This window comes from Zalophus californianus, chromosome 14 (assembly GCF_009762305.2).
Source record: "Zalophus californianus isolate mZalCal1 chromosome 14, mZalCal1.pri.v2, whole genome shotgun sequence".
Lineage (NCBI taxonomy): Eukaryota > Metazoa > Chordata > Mammalia > Carnivora > Otariidae > Zalophus > Zalophus californianus.
The window spans coordinates 68,484,954-68,510,042 of record NC_045608.1 but is presented as its reverse complement, the minus strand read 5'-3'; the positions used below and the strand labels follow the sequence as shown (position 1 = coordinate 68,510,042).

Here is a 25,089-nt window from a genome sequence, read left to right as displayed (position 1 = left end):
ACCTCCTAAATATGCCCATGCGTGAGTCATCTGAACCGGGGAAGGGTTCTCCAGGCGTGACTGAGCTGGGGCTGGGGTGCAGGAGGCAGAAGGTGAGTGGCTCTGTCGGGTAGGTCTCCTCTGAAACCTTGCCATTCACTCATTCCTTTGAATTATGCACTAGCTTTCCACTCAGTCCGTTTGAAAATAGCAGCCCCTGCTGTTCGCCACCCCTGGCACATGAGTTAATTAGGGAGTGTGCGCAGAAGGCAGTGAGGGACCCAAAGAGGGAGGCGGAGCATGCTGGGGAGGGGACAGAGAGCTTTCTGCAGAGAACTGGATGGGGACACAGGCTCTGAAGCCAGACTGCTCAGCTTTGCCGTCTGGCTCAGCTCCTTCACCACTCTGTGCCAGTGACCTGCCCCATTTGTAAAATGGAAATAAAACCAGTATCTCCTCTCCTTGTTGGTGGCAAGATGATAGAGCTGATATTTTGTAAAGGGCTCAGTGTGTCCCGAACATGGTGAGCATTCTGGGAGTGCTTGTTAAATCGCCGAGTGACTTCTGGAGGCCTGCGGGTGGGCTGGGCTTGCCCGTGGGTCCAGCCCAAAGGCCTCAGACCCAGTGGGATGTACCGCCTACCCTCCGAGTGAGGTGGTCCCAGGCAGCATCCCATCTCAGGCAGCCAGATGCTGGGAGTATGGGGACTCAGCCAGGTGGGCAGGGTACCTGGGGTGCAGACCTAGACCAGACTGGGTCCTGAAAGATGCACACAGGGGCAGCAGATATGGCCTGCCTTTGTCACCTGACCGCATCCCTGCAGGCTGCACATCAATGTCCTTGAGATGGCAAGAAGAACGGGCTTGGCGAGGGTCCTTAGCTCCTCAAGATCAGCTGCCTGGTGAGAGGGGTGCTAGTCCTGAAGCCGAGCGAGGCTGGTGCGGGCCCTGGGCTGCCCACCACGCATGCCGCCCCCGCGCAAGGCTACACAGACTTGGTGCCTGGGGCCTGGTCATTCGGGGCCCCCAGAGTTGCCTGTTTCCACATGCTCTAGCAAGGAAGGAAGGGCTGGGGGTTAACATTTCTGAGCCAATTCCGAGATGCCACGATGGCCGAAACTGAGAGACTGAGGCCCCTGAGGAGGAGAAACTGAACCCACACAGGTGGCTGTTTCCTGGGGTATCCACCCTCTCTCCTGTCCCATTCACAGAGCCCGTGAAGATGGCATTCCTCTGTCTCAGCCAGCTTCCTGGTCAGCAACCCTGCCGCCGCCCAGGCCTCTAGGCGCGGGCCCCCTGCCGCCTCCTTGTCCCTCTCCTTTGCTATCTGGGGTCAGTGGGGTCCGAATACATCCTAAGAGCTGGAAAGAGGGCAAGAGAGCCAACAGAGAAGGGCAATGCTCAGCTTCCCAGAGTGGGCACAGACTGGGAGATGCCCACTGCCAGGGTGGGCAGGCCCGGCACCCGGGAGCTCTGCCAAAATGCACAAAATGGCCCTCCCACGGATGCGGGCCTGGGCCCAAGGGACATGCTGGCCCTTCCCTGGGAGAGGGGCCCCAGGGCCTTGTTTTCTTTCCCACGAATTGTGATGCATAGAGCCGATCCTGAGCATGAAGCGTGTGCCAGGAGAGAAGGGCAGGAGAGGGCATCCAGGGAAGGTGCACTGGCCTTAGGTGAGTTGCAGGCTGGCCTTCCCGGGCCCTCTCATAGCCAGCTCTGCTCAGGAACATTGCCCGAGGCAGCTGCCCGGTCCACAGGAGGATCTGACCATCATGATTTGTACAGCGGCTGGGGTCTTCTCTAGGCATAGCAGGGCTGGAATTTCACGTCCATTGGACACGGACGTGGACATCTGGCTTCAAGAAATGAGCTGTTCTTCTTTCCAAGAGTGCCTGCTCGGGGGTGGGCGTGGGGGAGGGAGGAGAAGGAGCCTAAAAATAATTCCTATCTGACTCATGTTGCTTCGAATCTGACAGGGCTGCCTGCCAGGTGGGGGTTTGCCTGTCCCATTTTCTTATCTATCTTTAGCAGGGACTTAATGAGGGCAATTTCCTTGCTGGGATATAAAGACAAACCTCAGGCAATGGCAGTGTGATCTGTCTCGCTGTCCCCTGGGCTCCTGATGACAGGATGACAATGATGGTCACCGCAGCGCTAAGCAGTCTTGGGGGGGTTTCAGGGACAGTGTCATCCCAGGATGGGGCAAATGAAGCAGAGGTCCCCTCAATGAGACCCAAGCCAGGGGACATCCAGGGGAGGAAGGGTCTCCTGCTCCTCCCTTCTCTGGTCCCCAGCTCTACTACCACCACCCACACAAGATAAATTACTGGGTCTGAAAGCCCATCCCTCACAATATATTCCTTTACCTTGAGCACCTCTCTACCCTGCTTTAAAGAGCAAGCACAGTTGGTTCTCATTATTCACTGTAGTGAAGTTCTACAAAGTTCCGCAAACACCAAATTAGGCAACACTGAACAATTGCTCCCAGGGGATATACGGGGTTAGATTTCCACAAGCCCCTGGTCACAACATTTTCCCCATGTGATCAATACATAAACTTTATATTATGTGTTTCTGCTTAAAGACACCTTGCTTAATATATAGTGTTGATGCATTAATGGTGAAGTCATGGTCAACAGCACTCTATCGATCCTGAAAATACGTTATAAGTCTCACAACTATATAGAACTTGTGCCTCAATAACACTTATCTAACACATGTATTTTTCTCCAAAAGGTACATCACGGCCTTCTTGCCCTTAGGAACAGTAGACAGCAACTCGGCACCACACTCGGGAGCACTTAAAACAGCAAATTCACCAACACGAAGCACACACATGTGAACATTACGGTGCTAAATCGATCATGAAAAGGATGCTTGTTTGCAGGTCGAGGGCTGCAACACAAAGGAGGGGCATCTCCTGGTCTGACCTCAGCTGGGAATGTGCATATCAGGCAAGTGAAATTTCTCACTGCCCCACGCATGTCCGCGAATGACCTTGAAAGGACTGCGAATACTGATTTCAGGGGTTACACGTACGTTTTAGCAAGTAGGCAAATTTGCAAATATGGAATCCACGAGTAATGAGGACGGACTCTACTTCCAAAAGGGCTAACTTAACAACTTGTGTGAACGAGCCGATGGATAAATCCAGGGCTCCAAACGAGGTTATTTCCTGATCTGTTCCTGGTTGGCAAGATCTGGGACTTAGTCATCCTCACAGGATGAAGGACTCCATGACGGCAGGGGTAATCCGAGGTGCTGAAGGGAGCAGCAAGCTCCCAAAAGCGACTGTGACTTACGGGAAGAGGGTTAAGGAGGCAGAGGGCATCCCCAGGGTCCTTGCCCGTGAGCCTCGAAGTGAGGAGGAGGAGGGATAAAGTGATTCTAGATAGACAGTCATCACTGGTTGCCCATAACCAGTGACGAATTTCAAAGCATGGGGTAGTCGTCAGAACGCGTCAAGGAGTGCGCTGACCAAGGGTTGACGACAGTCCTAAAATTGTATTTTTGTCTTTCGAGTGAGAAGAAGGATGGAAGCATAAGGTTGCTGATGGGGACGATGTAGAATTAAGGGGCCAGCTGAAACAAAGATTTGCCTTCTATCAGAGGCTGGCCCAGGAAAGGCAGACCCTGCGGAGCATCCCTACAATGCCCAGGACCCAGGACAGGATGGTGGGAAATGACGGGTGCCCTGAATGCTCATCTTGCCCACGGGATGGAGCAATATTGCTCAGGAAAAGAGAACTCTGCACTAAGGTCATAAATGGCCCCGGAACACGTCTGAGGAGTCTTGGAGAAAAGACAAAGTGCTAGAGACTGTGTGCATACAGTTCCAATTTTGCAAAAAACCAGAAAAATACAGATAGCCTTTCTCTCAGAGATTCCCAAACAAATGATTTGGAAGAAACAATGTCACCACACTAATAGCTAGCACAGATTCACACAAAACTAGACCGAATTTTCTGCCTCTTTTGAAAGGGTCACTTGCCTGATGCATTTGGGGAACCCTGCAGACATCAAGATTCAAGGAATGTTTCCAGGGGCTTGTGGTATCACTGTGTCCCGGGACCAGACTTATTCATTAAAAATGTTTTAATTGACATGTAAATCATACAACAAAATCTACCCTTTTAAATTATATAAGTCAGGATTTTTAGTTTATTTACCAAGTTGCATCACCACTAATTCCAGATGTCCTGTTCATTTTTATCAGTGACCCAGATGATGTCACAGAGAGCTTGCAAAATCAAATCTGATAGCTGACACTCTGTCCCTAGGGAAAGAGCCTGGCACCCAGGGAAGGTTTGGGCACCTGCTGGCAGAGGAAGGGAAGGCGGGATGAAATTCTTAATTGGTTCCACAATTAGGGGACACCGAGCCACGGTCATGGTCATTGGTAGGACAGAAGCAGCAAGAGCTGCTGGAGGTTCGAATCACCCTGCAGTGTCCCGGATGTGGTCCGACTGCACCACCTGGGGACCCAGGGAGGGTGTGGCATGTGGAAGTGTGGGACAGCTCACTCTCCTGCTCCTCGCCCAGCAGGGCCATCTGACACTAGGTGGATGACCACGGCATTCTTTTCTTCTTCCTTCCAAGTGTGCTTTGCACATAGAGTAAACGAACCATTCTGAGACCGCACTTAATGAAACAGATTAATTTGGAGAATGGCTCTCTTATCTCCCCGGCTGCTAGGGCAGCGTGGGATGGAATGAGAGTGCCTGCATCAGCTGGTCCGCTGTGTCAGGACGCTGGGCTCTTGGAGTGCGTGGTGTCGACAGAGACTTGTAACACCCTGGGCCGGGCCCATCCGGAACCAGGAGCTCCAGCTTTTCCCTTCCACTTAGTTCAGTTGGGGGTGGTGGCTGCTGTGAGCTCCACCCTTCTGGTGCTGTTTCTAGGGAGCTTTGTGGGGGGACTTCTGGGGGGGTGGTGGCAATCCCTGGCTCCCACACCTGTTCGGCTGTAGCAACTTTCACACTTCTCCCACCCCCCTTCCAAATCCTTCTGTGTCTCTCGGCTAGTTCAATGCCCACCTCTTCCAGGAAGCTTTCCGCGGCCACCCCCTGCTGGCTCCTTTCTCTGAATGCTCGGATGCTACACAGTCACACACCACATTCTGATGGCTTCAGGAGAGCAGGGACCAAGGCTGACACTTCTCTGCTCTGCTCCGGAGCTCAGCATGTAGTACGGAGCGCCATTCCATCAAACCCAGTAGGAGAGTTAAGTCCTGTTCCAACTGGGGTGTTCGCTGTGAGGCACCACCCGGATCCCCCTTTACGAATGGCGCACTCCCCCCGCCAGCTGCTGCACATGCTGGGGTGTCTCTCAGCCCCTACAGAAACTGCCCTGGGTGATGACAGTTGCTGGCCTAAGGTTGTGGCAATTCTCTCCAAAGACCAGCAGACATGGGGATATAAAGACCTGCTGCTCCTTTACTCCATCTTGGGACAGCTCTGAAGTCACCTCCCTGTAGGGTCAGAACTCCCCAGCCAGACTGCACTGCAGCTCAGCTTCTCCCTCTGCCCCATCCTGCTCCCTTCCCTTCCTGTCTACAGCTATTGATCCAAAGGAGGCACCTCAGTAAGTGCCCTGCCCACTAATCTCCATCCCAGAGTTTGCTTCCCAGGGAACAGAGACTCCGACGGGTTGTTCGTTGCCTCAGTTTGTTCACTCTGCAAAATGGAGCAGGGTGGGGGAGGAGTCGAGAGAATCCTGCACCCCCAGCAGGTGAGCACTCACTCAAGGTCAACACAGGCAGTGGGTCAGCAGCATGGCCAGGACTCAGCCCTCTGGGAGCGTGCTCCTCTGCCTGCACCTGCTGGGTGGGTAGCTTGGGGCGGGAGGGGAACCCTCTGCAGGCCCCCCTCCAGCCTGCAGGGCTCTGGGGACAGAGAGCACCCGAGGCATACTGCTCTCTGAGGAATGCTGAAATACTCATTTAGTACATTCATATCATGAAATGCATCATTTTGTCTGAAATCAAACATCTTTGAGTGGTTTCCCAAAAGAAACAAGTGGTTACTAGTTCTTTAAGTTTTGAGAACATTTTTCAGGAAAACAACCTATGAACTGGTCAGGAGCTTCACCTTTTCCTGCAAAACGAGGAGAACACATTCACAGCTCAACTTTAATCACACAGCCCCTGGGACCAGCCCCTGGAGTGTGGGAGCAGAGTCGGCAGACGGCTACACTGGAGGGAGCCCTGCCTGCCTGGGCAGTTGATCCTGGAGGGAATGCAAAGCAAAGCTCCCTGGGCTCACAAGTGAGATCCCGCGTGGCAGCCCACCCTCGCTGCAGGCATCTCCCCACCCCTCCCCTTACAGTGTTCCCCATGTACCTCGGACTCCAGAGTGGGCCAGCGCTAAGCCCGTTTCCCGGGGCCTTACAAGGATTAGATCGTTCAAGCCTCCCACTTAGTAGACCCACTTTACAGAAGAGGAAATAGGGGCATGAAGCAATCTGCCCAGGTCACAGAGCTAGGGAATGGGGGAGGCAGAATTCACATTCAGGGTCTAATTCCAGGGCATGTATCTCCGACTTCAACAACTGGGACGAAAAGCAGTGAGGGCACGCCCAGCCTGGCGTCCCGCCGGAGCTGGGCTATGATGCAGACTTCCTGCTCCAGGCTACAAGGCACCACACAATCCAGCTTCAGCGACCAAGACGTTTCTTCCTTGAGCCCATCTTTGGTCTAGCTAAACACCGTCCTCTCCCACTCCCAGCTAGCTTCCTCTGGTTCGGGTCCCTATGAATGCGAGGCAGCTCTCCCTTAGCCTCCGTGTAAATCTTTCATGAGCTTATTGGTGTGAATGTTCTTTCCCTGCAGCTTCCTCTTCTCCTGGCCCCGTCCCGTTAGCCTCTCCTCCTGGGACATACTTTCCATCCCTTTAATCATCTTTATTGCCTTGCTCTGGACCCTGTCCCGGGTCCACATCCTTTGCGAGGTGCGCTGACCTAACCGGGCATCTGTTAACACGAGCGTGGCTCAGCGGAAGGTCAGCTTCCCAGTGTGCGCATGTCACGCTCCTCTTCCTATATCCCTGGGTCATGCTGCTTTCCGGAGGCCTGCTGCTGTCCAGGGGGTGCTTGCTGGGCCAGGCGGCCTGGCCCACAAGCCAAGGTGTGGCTGACCTGGATGCGAGGCAGCAGCCTGCCACTGCTCCTGGGTCATGGGGTGACTCTGCACTCAAAGCTCGGGGACTCCCCACACCTCCAGACACAGACTCGGGAGCAGGGGGCAGGGGAGGTGGGACACCCAGCCTCTGCTCTCCCTGACTCTTCCCCAGTCCCCCGAGAGCCCCATTCGCCTCTTAGAGGGGTGCTGCCTACTTCTTCCGTCTGCCAGGTGCCCAGAAATGAGGAGTTAGCCTCTGTGAAGCAGCATAGCACTGAGGTGGGGCACAGAGCCATCACCGTACCCTTGTCAAGCCTGGCCCGGGGCTTGGTCCAACTCTCCTGGTTCAGTTTCCCCTTTTCCTGCTGCTATATAACGTGCCGAGTGGTTCTGGTTTCTAAGCCAGGACGGCCTTCCTCCTAGTTAGTGGTATGGTTACTGTCCCCTGGGAAGGCCGCAGACCTGCTAAATCCACCAGCTGATGACGAGGAGTTCTGGGTGCCCCGTCCTCCAGCCAACCCGAGCTGTGGCCACCACCCAGCACTCCTTGTTCAGGGCCCACATGTGGAGGGAAGGCCCAGGGACCCCGGTCAGCCACAGCCCTAGTTTCAAGGGGCAGCAGGAGAACATGTACCTCTGCTTTCTGAGCAAGGGATGTCGCCTGGACTGTTCCTTGGCTCTCTGAGAATATTCTCTGTTCGTTAAAGGTAAAACCACAGGCCATCACTTTGCTCTAAGAAGAAATTCCCTATAGAGGCACATGCCTCATTTTAATTCTCAGGCAGAAGCCTTTTTTCTCTTTCCTTCTTTCCTGCCTCCTTCCCTTCCTTCTTCTTTTTTTTTTTTTTTTTATATTTCCAACCAGAAATAACTGATGCATATCCAAACAAAAAATACACTCTAACCCTGCTTTATTACGAATGTCCACAGACTACAAACATCGCTCTGTGCCTGGAATTTTCCACATGAAATATACTAGGAGGACCTTTCCATGCAAGAAAGGCTCTAAGGGAATGAAGGCAGGTCTTCCCAGGACACCCAGCCTCAGCTGCTTGTGTATCCAGAGCTGTCTCGGGGTGCTTTTTCCGGCCCCTTGCTATTACCCAGCCCGCCGAACTGTGGGGAGACCCTGGGTTCTGCCCTAGTTTAAGTGAGCTCCTCCAGGCACTGGAGAGCAGGTGCACGTGCGGCTGCTGATCTGTGTTTCGCCTGTCACTGCAGAGCCGAGCACAGCCAGGGACGACTCTGCAGTGACTAGGGAAGAGCAGGAGACACAGATACCCTTGGAATCACGAGCTCTGGAGCCTCCTGGAGGCCATGTTTCAAAACACATGTCAGCTGGGACCTAATCCCTTGAGGATTGCGGTCCTAGCGGCAAGTGGAAAGAGCCCTTCTCCTTCTGAGCTGTGGAACCTCTGCACCCTGTCCCTGGACTCCTGAAGGGATCCATTCCCTAGGCCAGTCCCGAGAAGTGGGGCTACTGCTTCCCAACTGGTACCCGACCCCACTGCTTCATCTCATAGGTAACAGTGGATCCCTGGGGAAAGCAAAACCCTGGCCAGAACTGACGGAGTTACAGATTGCTGGCCAAGAACAGAAAACCCGAAGCCCTCGACGGAGTCTCTCCTACCTCCGGTCATTTCTCCGCCGCCGGAACAGCTTCTTGGTGTGGGCGATCTCCACTTCGTGGGGCATTGGGTGGTAGCCCTGTGTGGTGTGGGAGGAAGGGGGGATCGTGAGTAACTTGGGAAAGAGAGCAAAGACCTTCTTGCACGTAACTATTGATGATAACTTCTATGACCAAAAGAAACTGGGAGTTTGGAAAGACTAGGACTCTGACCTCTAAATCCAGACTGAAAAATGGAAAATGGGAGGGTGAGTCAATTTCCCACCAGGCAATGATGCTGGAATTACAGAACCAAAGAAGAGTGAGGAGACAAAGGGGACCTTAGAATGTGTCATATCCAGTCACTCAAATTCCAGATGACGACACTCAGGGCTAGAGGGGTGAATGAACCCATTCAAGGTCTTGCAGAGATTTAGCAACGGAGCTGGGACCAGATCCCGGATTCATGGCTGTACGACCAAGGACAAGTTACTCTTTGAACACTCATGACTTTTCTAAGCTTCCTGACACAGTGGGAATGTCGGTATCTTCTCTGGGCTGTTGAGGGGACCAAGGAGATGCAGCCCCTTGCAAACTCTGAGCCTCCTCCTGCAGACGCAGTGCTAGGACCCCGGTTGCCTCACCCTGGTCCAGGACGGCCTGTGCAATTCTGCCCCAAGACCCTCATTCCTCACACTCCTGGGGAGTGTTTAGGGGAAACATGACATAGTTCAATGCTTTTTTTAAACTTTAAACTGGGGAAAATTCCAAGAATGGTCTTTTGTATATTGTCATCGGGACAACAACTATACACCTAATGTCAAGGTTGGAGATGGACCCTCTGCTTATAACACGAGGCTGATCCTGCCAATGCCAAGCCCCAGGCAGAATTATATGCCGAAGCTGGGCTGATGGGCAGCTCTGTTCTTACCATCGCCCTCCTCCCAGCAGAAAGGTGTGTTCTGGTGGGACATGGGGGTGAGCACTGTCATCACATTACGGGCAGTCTGTGAGGGTGGGTGGGCAGGGGGGTAGTGGAGGGGACCCTAGCCTGGAAGGCTGGAAGGAGGGGGTGGTTTGACTTGGGGCTAGGATACCTGTGTACAGGTCCTGATGCAGTCTACAGCCAGCGTGTGACACCCCCCCACCCCGCCCCTGGCCCATGCTACGCACGAGGCCCTGCACACACACAGGGTGAGAGGGAGTAACAGGACCCAGTGTGCTGGAGAATGGTCAGTGAGCGCCCAGTTAGCCCCCCTCCCCCTCCTTTATAGACAGGGAGACTGAGGCCCTGATCCTCTATGGTAGCAGCCCTCTGGTTTCAGGGTCCATCGTGGAGGGCCGCACTGGGCTGCCTTCTCAGGGCTTAGCCCCTGACTGTGGTGGGGTGGATGTCGACAGCTCTGGCCAGTCTCAAGGAGCTTCCCAGGGTGGGGTAGTCGGAGGACAACAGGCAATAGGCTCAAGAGGACGCAGGGACTCTGACATTATGGATGCATGGCCTAGCCTCCTACTGAGTTCAGGGAGGGAATGACACATTTCAACATTTATTGTCATAACACTCCCTCTCTCCTACCCTGTCTCTTGCCTCTAACAATCTGGCCAAAAAGGCATGAATGAATTCCGGGCTCCAGGCAGCCACAATGGGCCTCGCAGCCTTAGGATGTGCTTTGTTTAATGGTTTTCTCAAAGGATATTATTTGCTTTTCTTTAATACAAAACACAAACAAGGAAAAACACCACGTCTTCCCCTCTCATTTCCCCTCTCCCATCCTGACCCAGCTCCAGGCTGGCCCCTTCCCTCCCTCCTGGCCTCGGGTCACCGCAGGAACACACTGGGTGTGCCCCACGCAGACAATGGAAGGAAGCTGAGGCTCCCTCTCAAGCTGGCGGCCTGGATCAGGATCTCACCGTGAGGCCGGGCAGATGGAGCTCTCCGCCACACCGGGCCTTCCATGAGCCCGGGACGGGCAGCCGCCCTTGTCTGGGCTTGAGTCCGGGGCTCTGCCCTGCATCCTGCCCGACTCCTCCACGACCCATAGCAGGAGGAGCTGCCCTCGGGGGACTCAACCTCAGCCGGAGTCCTAGCTTTCCACCAAACTCACTGTGGCCCGGAGGGCCTGCCAGGCCGCTTGGGGCTTCTAATGAAGCCATTGCTATGGCCTCTGTGTCCATCCATCTATCTCCCCCCAAAGTAATATATATGTGTGCCCGCGGAGAAGATGTCATAGTAATCAAAGCATGGGCTCTGCAGCTGTATTGTGAGCAGTCAGCTCCCGGCTCTTCCTTTTGACGATCGTGGGACTTTGATAGCTAACGTCACCTTGACAGCACTCGGTTTCCACATCTCTCATAACAGCATCAGCCTCCTCGGGTCCTGGTGAGGCTTAGCTGAGTTGATAAGCATGTAAAGAATGTAGCCTAGTGCCTGGTATGTAGTAAATCTCTGTAAGTCTCTCCAGCGGTACCTCCATCACCCTCACCTTCATCATCTTCCCCATGGTCCTGACACTCTGCTCAGGGCCAGGTGGGCCCGAACCAGCAAGGCTGCGCTGGTCCCTCTCCTCGTGGCGTCCCCGGGCCTGGCACAGAGACTGGCTGAGGTGGTTTGCAGGGGGTTGCAGGGGGAAAGCTCAGGTTAGGGAAGGCAGAGGGATTAGCAGAGGGCTTGGTGACCCAGGTATGGAGCTGGAGAAGGAGGGAGAAATTCTGCCTGTGCCTTCTTCAGTGTGAGGCTGACGGACCTCAGCGGGAGGCCAGAAATCAGCTACAAAAGTGTCAAAGGACAAAGTCTTGCACTTCTGAGGCCCTCCCTCCCCAGGAGCAATCCAGGCCAGGGTGATGGAGGACAGGTCCCACCCCCAAGACCACCTGGAGCCCCAGCCTATAGGCATCTGGGTGAATAAATGAATGAGTGAATTACACAGGACTTTCAGGTGCTCCTGCTTGAGACAGGGCACACTATTTACGCAAGCTTCGCTGGAGGGCCCTCTGCAATCAGTCACTTTGTTTCTCAAGTGGGTGGTCGCCACCAAGTGACACATACAACTCAAGATGCTCCCCACAGTCCTTCTAAGACAAGGGTAACTGGGTGTCAACAGGGGCAAAGATGAGGCCAACAGATGAAGAAAGAAAAAAATCTGTGCTTAGTCACACATCTGCCATCAGGCTAGCTGCTGACCTGGGTTGGCAGAAGTTCTTTACTCACAGGCCAGAGGTAAGACATGAATGTCATGGCAGCATTATCCATAATAGCTACAACTGGAAACACCCCGAACATCTACTAACTGATGATTGGATAAGCAAAATGTGGTATGTCCATACAATGGGATATTATATGGCCACTGAAGGAAGTTCTTTTTTTTTTTTTAAGATTTATTTATTTGAGAGAGAGAGAGAGAGAGAACGAGAGAGAGTGGTGGGGAGGGGCAGAGAGAGAATCTTCAAGCAGACTCCCTGCTGAGCACGGAGCCCGATGTGGGGCTCAATCTCACGACCCTGAGATCACAACCTGAGCTGAAACCAAGAGTTGGCCGCTTAACCAACTGAGCCCCCCAGGCGTCCCTAAAAGGAAGGAAGTTCTGATACATGTGACGACGTGGATGAACCTTAAAATCATCATGCTCAGGGAAAGAAGCTAGTCACCGGAGACCACATATTGTACAATTTCATCTTTACGAAATATCCAGAATAGGCAAATCTGCAGACAGAAAGTAGATGAGTGGCGGCCAGGGGCTGGGGAGAAAGAAGAAGGGGAGTGACTGCTAATGAGTACTGTGTTTCTTTTTGGGTGACAGAAATATTCTGGAATTAGACAGTGGTGATGGTTGCTTGACCTTGTGAATATACTAAAAAAAACAACTAACCGTATGCTTTAAAAGGCTGAGTTTCATGGTATGTAAATCATGTCTCCATTTAAAAAGGTGGGAAGAAAATCCGGGGGCAGTACATTCCGGGTAGATGGGACAGGAAGTGTTAAAAGAAAGAAGAAAGAAGACCCAGCCACAATGGAAAGTGTTCCTCTCTCACTCAATTACTCTCCAGAAAGCAGCTGCCCTAAAACATTTTACATAAGATAGGGCTGCAAAGGGCAGCCTGTCCTAGGTAAGAGGCACCCACTGACAAGTGTGACTAATGAGGAATCTGGAAAGGAGCATGAATTGGTATCTCTAGGCCTGGCCAGGGGAGATGGTACTTTGGCTTTAGACCAGAGATCCCTTCCTGCTTTTTAGAATCTATCCCTCAAGTGGAGAATGGGAAATTTATCAGGCTTGTCAGAATTATCCTGCAAGAGTGGCCTTTGCTATAATTCTTTACTCAACAAATTCTTCCACTCCATGCTTTGCAAGAGGCCCATATGGATGTCGGTCCAGGTAGTGTCAGTCCAGGTATGAGAGCGCCCCCACCTCCATAAATGAGAGTACCGGCCTTCTGGTTTACCAGCCGCTTGGTGGGTCTTAGCAGTCTTCCATCGCGTGAGCCTCTGCAGCAGTACGCTGGACCACCCCAGGCCCTGCCTGCTCTTGTCCACTTCTCTGCCTGAGAACCCTTCTTCCCGTCACTCTGAGACCTGGCTGCAGTCCCCCCGCCCTCCCGTCTAACCTCTGACCACTTGTGTTCACTAAATGGGCCTGGGAGACAAGTAGATTATATAAACCAAGCCTCTCCAGGGACAGAGGGAAGATAATACTCCTTCCACATGCTGCACTGACAGAATACATGTGCAACACACACACACACACACACACACACACACACACCCCTGACTTGGAGGTCAGCAATGGTGTAAGACGCGGCTCTGCAGGGCAGTGCCTGATTGCTCCGGCTGCACAAACACGTTATGTAAAGTCCGCCCATTCCAGGGCAGGCTGAGGCTGATACAACCCAGGGCAGTATTTCTGAGGGATTAAAGGCAAGCCCAACAGAGCTGCGGGCCCCAGGCTGGGAGTGTAAGGGCCTTGTCCTGAGATGCCAGTATAAACAGACAAATCTTGCATCTGGGGTGAGGATGCCGTAAGTGAGGGCCAACAAGCTCACTGAGCAAAGGAGCCTGCACGGTGACGGCTCTGCGACCCGCGGACTCTGATCACAGTGACACACTTCCACTGGACTCCCTGTCCCGCACCCCTCTTCCATCCACCTAGCCTATAAAAATGGCTGTTTTAGGCACTGTGTATACAGTAGGAAAGAACAAATAGGCAAAATGCTTGTTTGTACAGAGCACGCGTTCTAGGGAAAGCAGAAAGACAACAGTCAGATGAGTAGATGCTGTGATAATTGATGAAAACGCTATGGAGCAGAACAGGCCCAGCAAGAGGATGTGTGCAGGGGTGGGGGTGGTCAGGGAAGACTTCTGTTACTCGACCTCCATCCGTCTACCCACCCACTCGTATGTCCATCCGTGGTCCTTTCTCACTCAGTCAGCGCTGAAGGCCTACCAGGTGCCAGGTGCCTCAGATGGAGAATACCAGAATGAACAGACCCAGTTCCAGCCCTGGAGGTCAGGGGGACACAAAACGAGTAAGCTGATGGACACCACACGTCACAGGAGACACTGAACAGACGCCTCTGGCAGCCCGGAAGAAGGAATGAGGACCTTGCTTGGGAGAAGGGTCAGGGAAGCCTTTGCCACGGAGCGGAACCTGGGCTGAGTCCTAAGGAGTTTGACAGGGGCTCACGAGAAGACCAGAAGGTGTGTTGCCACCTCCACCTGCTGGCCAATGATGCTAGGGTCACGGCAGCGTGTGGAGATGTGCTTGGTGCTGTGGGCAGGCAGGGAAGCACCAGGGTATTCTGAGGGCCCGTGCTGGTGCTCCTGACCAGTGTCCGGCTTGGTGCCATCTCTATTGTCCTCTTCACCCCCTGGAACAGGTAGAATTCTGTGCCTCAAAAAGATTAGCTGGAGTCCTAACCCTTGCAGAGCTGTGAACATGACCTTATTTGGAAATAGGGTCTTTGCAGATATGATCAAGTGAAGATGGGTTCATCCTGGATGAGAGTGGGCCCTAAATCCAATGACTGGTGTCCTTACAAGAAGAAGGAAATTTGGCTACAAAGAAACAGGAAACACAGAGGGAGAAGGCCACGGGAAGATGCAGGCAGTGTTGGACCGATAGAGCTTGAGCCAAAGACCACCAAAGACTTCTGGAAGCCACCAGAAGCTAGTGGCAAAGAGGATTCTTCCCCAGAGCCTTCAGAAGGAGCACGAGCCCTACGGACCGCTCCATCCCAGACTTCTAGCTCCAGAACTGTGGGGCAATAAATGTCTGTTCTTTAGGTCACCCAGTTTGTGGTACTTTGTTATGGTGGCTCTAGAACATGAATACACTCCTGGCCCTCCCAGCCAGATCCCACAGCACGGTCCCAGCTGCAGGCCCACAGCACGAGGCTGGCCTGATGGCCTCCCCCCATGTGCTCCCTCCTCCTCAGCAGCTTGCTCCTTTCAGTGTGGTCCTCTAGGGCCCTATCTGACATGGGTGGTCTTAAGTCCATCTGATTCTCCCTGGTGGGTGAGTGCTACCAACCCCACACCTGTTCCACTCCAGAGCCTTTGGGGCCATAACCCATAGGGTCATGCTGCTCCAGCGGTGGAGTACCAGGCTCTGTGCTAGGGTCTACTGGCCTCCCATCAAACCAACAGCCTGAGATCCTGCCCAGGCCCCTACCTTCCCAGTGCTTTTGGTCTATCTGAGAAAAGAGATCCAAACCCCTAGAGCAGGCAGGGTTCATCTGCCTCTTGGCCCACTCCCAGCATCTGGCACACCTGCAGGGACCAGGGAGACAGGAGAGGCAGGGAAGCTGGAAAGATGTGCATACTTCATGGAACCCCATGCCCACTTTCCCCTCAGAGAGATTTTCCTAATATTCCTGTGACCCTTGACCTCTGGCCACTAACCCCAGACCTGAGCCTGATAGAAATCCTCCAAGCCGAACTGCCTCCCATGTCCGTTTATCTTTCGCTCACATATCAGCTCTTTGCGGAGGGAGAGAGCATTATGCAAATATAAGGAAGTCTTCCTCCTAGTATGTGAAGGATCCCCCAGAGAGCAGAAGATCTGGACAAACAGCACTAACTGCATGGTCTTTAATGGGAGGCAGTGGAGCCATGAAATGCCGGAGTTGGAAAGAAGGCTGGGGATCCCGGTCCTGGTGAGGTCGCAGTGTGAAGTTTCACGTGGGGAGGCATCTTCACTAGTTTCCTGACGAGATAAGATAGGCCCTGTGCTCCAGCCCTGCTCTCTCCGATGACACACCTGTCTGCCCCCATCACACCTGGATGTTGACTCTCCACCCGGGCCTCTTGGAAACCACGGTCCCTCTCCTCTTCTTCACGAGCTTGCACGTTCATTGGCCCTACCAGGCTCCTGTCGCTCGCAAGAAGTACATGGGAACTAATGGTTCCTTCTCTCCAGAAGATTCCAGAGGATTCAGGCAGAGGGCCCTATCAATAGCCTGGCAGAAGAAAGACTGGATGTTGGTTCTGCCGTGCCCACTGGGCAAGCCCAGGGAGCTGGAGCCCTGCAGAGGCAGGACAGACCCTCTGGCCAAGCCAGCTCGGGACTCCCCCATCTCCAGCCCAACTTGGGGAGATATCCCGAGGGTGAACAGTACAAATCAGCCATAGCACTTGGCAACTTAATGGGCCATAAAAATACCAAGTTCAGTTCCCTGACAATGAGCTTGTCTCAATAGTGGAGCCTTCCTCCTGCGGGGGGTCATGTTTTTTCAAAGCTTCTAAGAAGTTATCCTACCAAGGTCTCGCTGTGGGCACGTGGGCAGGATATGTGGGTCACGTCCAATGAAATAAACAGGTAATGTTTCTAAAATTCCTGGAATCTCCAGGCTGCACAGCTATTCAGAGAGGCGGACCTGGTTTAGAAAGAAAGGTGAGGGGCAGACAGGCTCCCCTGTGTTTAAGTTTGTGGTTTTCTTTTCTTTTTTTAATCAGCAGAAACTTAAAACAAACAAACAAACAAAAAACAGACCTTAGCTGGAGCCCCCATGTAAAAAACACAGATAAAAGTAGACAGGGATGAGATCCAGAGGCTGAGCCACCGGCACTCACCCCTACCTACAGTTCCACTCACACCCTGGAACGTGACCCTAGACTCCACCCACTCTGAAAAGGTCTGCTCTCAGCCTATGGATGCTGGCTCCATGAGAACTGGAGATTCTTCTAGAGGAGAGGATGAACTTAGGCTCTCTGTGACCCCCCTGAATTGCACGTGAACATTGTGCTTGTGTCAGTCTTCGGGGTGAGCCCATGACCTTCATCATAATCTGGGGGTCTGGGCTGCATGGCAGTGCAGTTACAGAGACTAACTTGCTGCCATGGGCAAGCCTTCCTTGGACGTACCAAACCGATAAAACCCATCCTTCCCTTTCCCTTCAAGTTGGATTTCCTGCGGTAAAAGCCAAAAGAGTCCTGACTAATAAATCACACACACCGGTCACACAACCTGGGTCCTAGCTCTGTTGCCACACTTGGGGCCCTCTCTCTCCTCCTTCTGGTGGAGAATGAAGATGAAAATATTTGCCTCTTTTGTCAAGACTTCCTTTGATTTTGTGAGCCGATAAATTTCCCCTTCTTATCTTTCAAATATTTTGAGGTGGGTTTCTAACACTTATAACCAAACAAGTCCTAAGCAATCCGGCATGAGATAACTTTAGACGGTCTTGTGCTGGATCTCATTTCATCCGTGAAGTCATGGAAAGCAAATGTGACCATCCCCTCCCCTTCCCACTGGAAACCATGTCAGGAAGAATCCACTGGGCAACTGCAAATACAAATGGCATTTGCTTGACAATTTCTGAGTGAAGAGAAAAAAATGGGTGAGAACATGAACAGAAACTAAGAGACAACAGAACAATGTTAGAACATTGTTTCAGCATTCTATGGTGTAAAATGTAAAGGAACCCGTTGCTGTGGAGCTGGGTTTTCAATGACCATTGTCAGCTTTCCATTGTGCAAGTCAGTCCAGGGGCAGTCCTGGATGCACAGTGGTATTCCCGGGGCTCACAGACACAGTGGCAGCCATGAGGATGCAACTGGGGCAGACACGTGCTCTCCACTCCCCTGATGAGGGACATTCACTGAGGGTCCCGGGAGCCCTGATGAACTGAAAAAGCTACCACCTTCAAGCCATTGCAGACCAAAGGCTGGAAGAGGCGCAAGAAATGGAATGGAACAAGGACCACCTGGAGGAAGGGGTGCCCAAGGCTACCCTCTGAGTGACCGGAAGCCGACTAAGAAAGATGGCGGCCTTGGCACAGGTTACTAGGAAGCAGGCTTTAATGGCTTTGCTCTTGTTCTCCTTAATGTACTCTGGCGCGGCTCATTATACAAACTGGCAATAGTCAGGGGTCAGTAAGTGTGAGGGCACCCGAGGGCCATGTGGAGGGACCTCGTGCCCAAACCACCTCTAGCAGTGATGCTGAGATCCCCCTCACCCTCTTCTTTCCTTTGGCACAGTCTGTGAGATTCCTCCATCTGTGCCCCAAGCCCCTGTGCTAGGAAAGCCCTCCACCCCTGAGACCTCCTCAGTATTTCCACCCATGTCCCTCATGATCCTATTGGGAAGCAGCAGCTCAAACCCCCAGGGATGCCATTCTAGAATGTGGCCACCTGGGTCCCCCCACCAACTGCTTCCTGAGCTCCCTTGCTGTGTCCAGAACATTCTCAGGGGACAGAAGTGCAGCCTCAGCCTCCTCCCTGTAGACGGTCAACGCCCACCCCGATGCAAGAGATGTGGTGAGTGAAGCACTGAGGCAGACCAGCCTGGCCAGGCCGGTGGGCAGCAGACAGCTCGCAGGCCATAGAAGGGATCAGGCCACACCAGATGAGTAGTGCAGGGAGAGAGTGCGGAGGGACTGGCTTCTGCGCTCAGGCTGACTGAGCACCTGCAGGGGTAGCCTCAGCATTGGTGCTGGATGCAAGAGGCCAAAATATGGTCCCTCCTTCAGGAACCACCTGGAATTTCATTCATTCCTGCAACACTCCTGGGATGACGGAGGTGCTACAAACCCAACAGTGGACTGAACCACAGATCAGGGTTTCCATCCCACAAGGGGAAGGGGATATAGCCAATAGAATGCAGCTAAAAAGAAGAAGATAACTTAAACAGAGACCAGGGAACTGGAACAAAAAGAAACAACGAAAGTGAAGAGGGCAATGCTTTCGACCGGAGGATCAGAAAAGGTCTCTCTAAGAAAGTGACAGTGGAGCCCAACCGGAATGACCAGGTGGATAGATTGAGAGAAAGTCAAATGTTCTCTATAGGAGAAAAAAAAATGAAAGAGTTGACTCTCCTGTTTAGTCTTCAACATACAAAGCTTAAGAGTTTCTTTAATTTAAATAAAGTAGTAGGCTTAGGCTAGTAGCTCCCGGCCTTTTGAATTTCACAGACCAGTAAAATTTAAATTTAAAAATGGGGAGTTGTTACCTTTCATTCTGCCTGAGGATGTCCCATCTACTATAACCTTCGTTTCACAAAGGATGGGACTTTAAATAAAATGTGGTCCTTTCCAGGGATCGGCCTCAGCTCTGTGCAAAGCACTACGCTAGCCTATAGAACCTTTACACAGGGTCTCAGGCAGGTGCTTGCCTACCTTACTCAAGTTCACCTACATGTACTTAGAGATAAAATGAAAATACTCTATGGGGCTTATGCCCTCTTTATAGCAGACCACGCAGGATACATTTATATGTACATAATATTGCCCAGGGTACGTACTCCAAACCAAGTATTCTCAACTTCATGGGCCATTTAAGGGGTTTTCAAGAATAATTCTGCACAAATGTGATCCTTTGATCACCTGACCTCCATCCCCAAGGAAACTGTGAACTTAGCATTTTTCTCGTTTTGCCAAAGACTGGTGGAAGACCTCTGGCTTACCTGCGTCGGCCACTGTGCTATCCTCCTTGGGTCACTGACACAATGCAGTTAGTTGGGTGAAAACCCACTGACCTATAAGCACACAGCCCTCAGCGGCCAGCAGCTCCTCACCCTGAAGCAGCCTCCCAGGACATATCAAAGTGCCTCCTGTGCCAACCCTCAGGCCCTCCCCGAGCTCAGGACACAGCCAGGCTGTCGCCACCGTGACGGGAGATCTCAGACGGGCAATCCCCATCTGTCAGATCGCCCAGCTGCCGAAACAGAAGGGAAGGCTGGTGCACTTGCTGTCGCCTTTATCCATGAGGTTTTCAGGAGTGAATTTCCCCTTCCTTCCCCCCTTTTTTGAGAAGGCAACATTTCCAACAGTGCTGCCCTTCAGGAGTGGAGAGCTGCCCTGCAGAGCCCCCCAGCTCCAGGCTCGGAGCACCCCCAGCATAACCACGAAGGTCAGTGTGCACAAGCTGGGCCCTCGGGACCAGCTTTGGGGCCATGGGGATGGGTGGCTGACTCGAGGGCCAGGATTTAAGGGCATGGCCAGGATTCCTGGCAGAACCACAGCCTTTCCAACCAAACCAGTTCCGTGGAGGAAGCAATTCTTTCTGCTCTCACTGCCCATGCTCCTGTGTCAGATCAGGAACCTACCTGGAGGAAAAGCTTTAATCACTGTCCCCCTCACCTCCCCATCTGTACCCCCTACTGCTGGTCCTGAGAATTGGCTTTAAGCTCCTATTTATGGAAATGCATCAGAAGGCACACTGGGCCAGGGGCCAGGAGACCTGGGTTCCTGCCCTGGGGTTGGAAGGGGACTGTTCTCCAGATCTTTAAAGAGTGTCCACTCCTCCCCACCGCATGTGCCTGCCACCCCACCCTTGCACCACACATTGTGGAACCAGGCTTTTCCCTCTTCCTGCCACATCTTCCCCACTTCTGTTCACCCCTGGAAATACTGTCCAGACTTTGCCATTGGCATAAACGCCCATGCCCATAAAAACAAAACAAAACAAAAAACCCAATCCTAGTTCACATGGGAATTGACCCATTTGGTCACACAGCACATTGGACCAGCTTCTTAGCACTCCATCCTGGTATCTAAATGGACTAGATAGTTGCTTATAAGCTTGTCTCCCCAACCACGCTATAAACTTTCAGGAGCTCAGGGGCCGTGCTTCCTTTACTCCTGTGTGCCCCACCGTGCCTTAGATACTGCAGTCCTCCGTAATTCCTTGTCGGGTGAAAAGTTAAGATGACTGATGACCCCAGATGACCAGAGTTGGGCCACCCCCATTCTATCCACTGTGGACAGGTGGCATTCACAGGTGGCCCAGGGCCGACAGACTGCGGCCCTCAACCGCGGAATGTCTCCTGTATTGTAAGAAGTTAGGATGCTCCACAGCTCCCTCGGTCCTCAATCTGTAATTGCAATTCTCCTCTAGTTAAATGCAGAAGATATGCAGACCCAGATCCCCCAGTCTTCGGTTAGACTGTAAGCTCTCTGAGAACCAAGGCGGCCGTTCGCTGGCCTGCATGGTGACAATGACACTGTGGATTTTGGTGCCGACCACTCGACTCCACAGGCCCCCTAGTTTGTAACAAGCGTCCCACTTCTGCCAAGCCCACCCTATGTGCAAGGCAGAGGGCAGTTGGGCCAGGTAGTAGGTCTGTGCCCTTCCCTTCTCTGGGCCATGTCTCTTCTGCTCTAAAATGGAGAACTTAAGCATTCCTTCTGTTGTGAGGATTCAATGAGCTGCTGGAAGTCAAATGAGAGGACACACGGGAACACAGCGTGGCCAGTCTTTGGATACATGTTTACTCAATTCAAATGGGGAGGTGCTCATGCCCAGACCAGCCCTCAAAGAGAAGGGTCCAAGAGTTCCCTCGGTCTACAGAGCTGAGGCCAGACAGGCTGAGAGGGGGGGTCAGTACCCACCAGGGGAGGAATACAAAAGTCCCAGAAGGAACAGGAGCCAGGGAGATAATACCAAGAGTTCACCTTTCTGGGCAGAGGGATGGATGGGCTGCAGGATCCAAGGAGGTAGGCATGGTCTCCTCAGGGACTCTAAACAAGGCTCCTCCCGCACAAGGCAGTTTGAAGGTGGGCTGGCCCAAGCTGTGACCGGGAGTCAGGCACCCATAGGAAGGTGCCACTCAATGGCCCCTCCTGGGTTATGGTCATTGATTCCAGAATAGCATTCAGCCCCTGCTCTCTGCCCTGGATCTGTGCTCTTTGCCTGGTGTGAAGCACTTGGTTAGGGGTGGGGGGGAGGGGGAGTTGAATTCTAGGTCACAGCCGGGACCACAGCATAGGCAAAGGCTAGGAGACTCCTCAGAGTCCTGCTTTCCCTATCGAAGTCTTACCTCCAAAACAGCATCTCACATGTTGCACATGCTCAGTGAGACTCTTCCACTTGACCAAGGACACTGACAGCTGGGGAAGAGGTGGAGGGGAGACACACATGGGAGGCAGCTCGTACTCGCAGAAACACCCGCCTGTACACTCCTTGTCTGTCTGCAGTAGCTTCTCTTTGGCTACTTCCTAGGCCACCTCCTAGGGCACCTTGGGCGGCCAGAAGATGGCAAGGTGAAGCTAGGGCATCCCATGCGGATGAGCTAGCCCAACAATAGGGGGAAGCTAGCCTGCAAAGGCTTTCCTTCCCCTCCAGTCCTGCCCCATAAATACACTCCCTTCCACTGAGTGAGCAATTCCGTTTCCCTGGAAGGTATTCAAAAGGTCTTCTTACCATAGAAGGAACTAAATTATGTCTGAAGGGATTATGAGCTATGATAAGGGTAACAGCAGTGTCCATCACTTACTGAGTACTCGGAGCGAAGAGTTTTATATGTATCAACTAATTTAAACCTCACATCGACCCTGAGAGGGAAGTACTCTTATTATTCATTCTCGACGGGAGAGGAAAGGGAGGATGGATTCAATTAAATAGCAGACCTAAAACAACGCACAATAGAGCAGGGACATTAACTCAGGCTCAGGACGGAACTGTTACGCGGTGTCCAGCGGCAGATCGGGGACCTGGCACCACCAATCCAGCACGCACCAATCCAGAATTCGGTGGGGTTGCGTCTTTCGGGCAATGAGCCCCTGGTTTCCACCCCAATGCACTTTGCACGGTGACTGTCACATAGCAGGTACTTCATGTTTGTTGATAGAATGAGAAAATGAATGAATGAATGATGAGCACGGTTCGCAGCAAGCCATGTACAGGGTTAGCCCACTCACGGTTTCCCCTGGATTCATGCTGTGGACAGTTGGCAGTGTCAAAAGCATACATCCCCAGGTTTGGTATATTTGATCTATGCTGGGGGTACCTTGCTTTCTCCCTTTCCCGCCTTCCAAGTTAAATCACTAATAGCTAAGCCTCCAAGCTAAATATTCCTATGATGAGCACCATGGGAAAATAACGGACCCTGACCCGGGTGTTGTCCAAATTGAAAACTATAAGGAACATGGTCTTATGTTGGTGAAGGATTCCAAAGAGGAAGAAAGATAGGACATCAGTAGATAGAGATGAATTCCTTCAAAGCTGCGTCCATGCAAAAACTTCCCGCATGCAATTGTGCTTTAACGGGAGTAGGAAATTAGAAGTCCGGTTGCAAATATCTTTGGTAAAAGAAATAAATGCCTCCAACTTATTAATTTTTTAAGGGAATACTTTAAGGACACGGGCTGTACCTCTCTCTGGCTACAGGAAATGTACCATTTCAGAAATTCAATTACTTGTTCCATTCCCAGAAAGCAGGGCTGACCTTTAGTCGTGTGGATTTGGCTATTAAGGAGTCCCTGCCACATAAAAGAGTCTTTATGGGTTGTCTTCAATCGGGCAGCCATTGGTCTCGGCTGGCTCACCAGGCACCAGCAGCGATGATGACCTAGTTGGTATCTATTTCCCTCCATTTCTCTGTAGCAGACAGCGATCTGACCTACTTTCAGGGGCACAGTGGTGGCTCAAGAAGGAATGGAAGGGAACACGAGAGCCTGGACACAGGACTTTGAAGCGCAGGCTTCAGGCACTTCCTGGCTGCCCTCCCGTGCTGGTCAAGCACAGTGCTCATCCCTGCCACCTCTCTCCATCTGCGGAGCCTTTGCTTCCTGCAGCCCCTCTCCTGACTCCATCGTCCCTGGGCAGCCTTTCCAACCTCCTACCATCTATCAGGTTTTGATGTGGGGGCTCCCAGTCTTCCCACCCCGCAGCCCATAAGGAGGATGGTGACATCTGCACGGCACATGGGGGTAACTCAGTGAGGCTGCTTGGGGGTCAGAGGGTGGCCGCTTGCAGCCATGGCCACCCACAGCCCACTACCCGGAGGCTGAGCGAGAGCCATACCTTATCCCAACCAGGACTCATTCTCAGGCCTCTATCAGGACACTCTGTTCTGTTTTAAAAGTAACTAAAAAATTACAGAGAAGTAGTTTTAAAAATTCCGAGCATGTGTATTGATACATAAATTGTAGCTAGGGATTATATGCAGGGCAACGCTCCAGAAAAGGGGTTGGCAAACTTTTTCCTCTAAAGAGCCAGATAGGGACGCCTGGGTGGCTCAGTCAAACGTCTGCCTTCGGCTCAGGTCATGATCCCAGGGTCCTGGGATGGAGCCCTGCATTGGGCTCCCTGCTCAGCGGGGAGCCTGCTTCTCCCTCTGCTACTACCCCCCTGCTTGTGCATGCACTCTGTTTCTCTCTGACAAATAAATAAAATCTTAAAAAAAAAAAATAAAGAGCCAGATAGTAAATATTTTAGGATCTGCAAGCCATGTGGTCTCAACTGTCATTTTGTACAGCAGAAGTAGCCATAGAAGCATAGCTGTGTTCCAATAAAACTTTACTTACAAAAACAGGTGGTGGGCCAGGTTTGGCCCATAAGCTGTCATTTGCTGACCCCTGCTCTAATGAATTCTTGGGAGGCCAAGTGTATTCTGCTGTAGTTTTGTCCTCCCTCTCTAGGCCTTTCCCCCAACTCAGTGGTGACTTCTTGAGCTTGGTAGGTACCCAGCTTCCTCACATTCTCCCTTTACTGCTATTTGAACCTGTCTTCAGGGAAGGCCCTGATCATCTCAATCCCTTGAGAGGAGAATAAATGGATTCTATTTACATTTCAATCAATAAAAAACCTAAGGTCAGTGGCTCTCAGCCCCCGGCAACTCACTGACAGCCCCAGGGGAGCTTTAAAACATCCAGAGGGCCAGGTGCCACTTGGGAGGCTCTGAGGCAAGTAGTCTGGGGTATAGCCCAGGCAGTGGAGATTTTAAAAGCTCTTTAGGTGATTCTAAAGGGTGGTCAAGTTGAGAACCACAGCCTTAGATCAAAAGGAAAACAAAAACAGTGGTAGTGTTTGGGGAATAAATGAACCAGGGAGAGAGTGTTGGTCCCCCCCTGCCCCCGCAGGGGTGGAGATGAGGAGGAAGCGTGTCCAGAGCCCTTGAAACCCTGCCACACAGGCAGTTCCCCTCAGCCAAGGCTGGCACTGCGTAGATTTTACC

The 25,089-nt window shown here is 52.4% G+C and overlaps 1 protein-coding gene across 8 annotated transcripts in view; it reads right to left on the bottom strand.

The window, feature by feature from the left end:
- The window catches only part of CTIF (cap binding complex dependent translation initiation factor), a 288,471-nt gene that overhangs the window by 123,910 nt on the left and 139,472 nt on the right, over positions 1-25,089 (bottom strand). For all 8 annotated transcript variants that reach the window (XR_003516957.2, XM_027576486.2, XM_027576491.2 and 5 more), the window contains one exon: positions 8,726-8,802. Coding sequence is in view for 7 of the 8 variants with exons in the window: in XM_027576486.2 (XP_027432287.1) it covers positions 8,726-8,802 (77 nt within the window). In the remaining variant the exon portion in view is untranslated. The remainder of the gene's footprint in view (positions 1-8,725; positions 8,803-25,089) is intronic.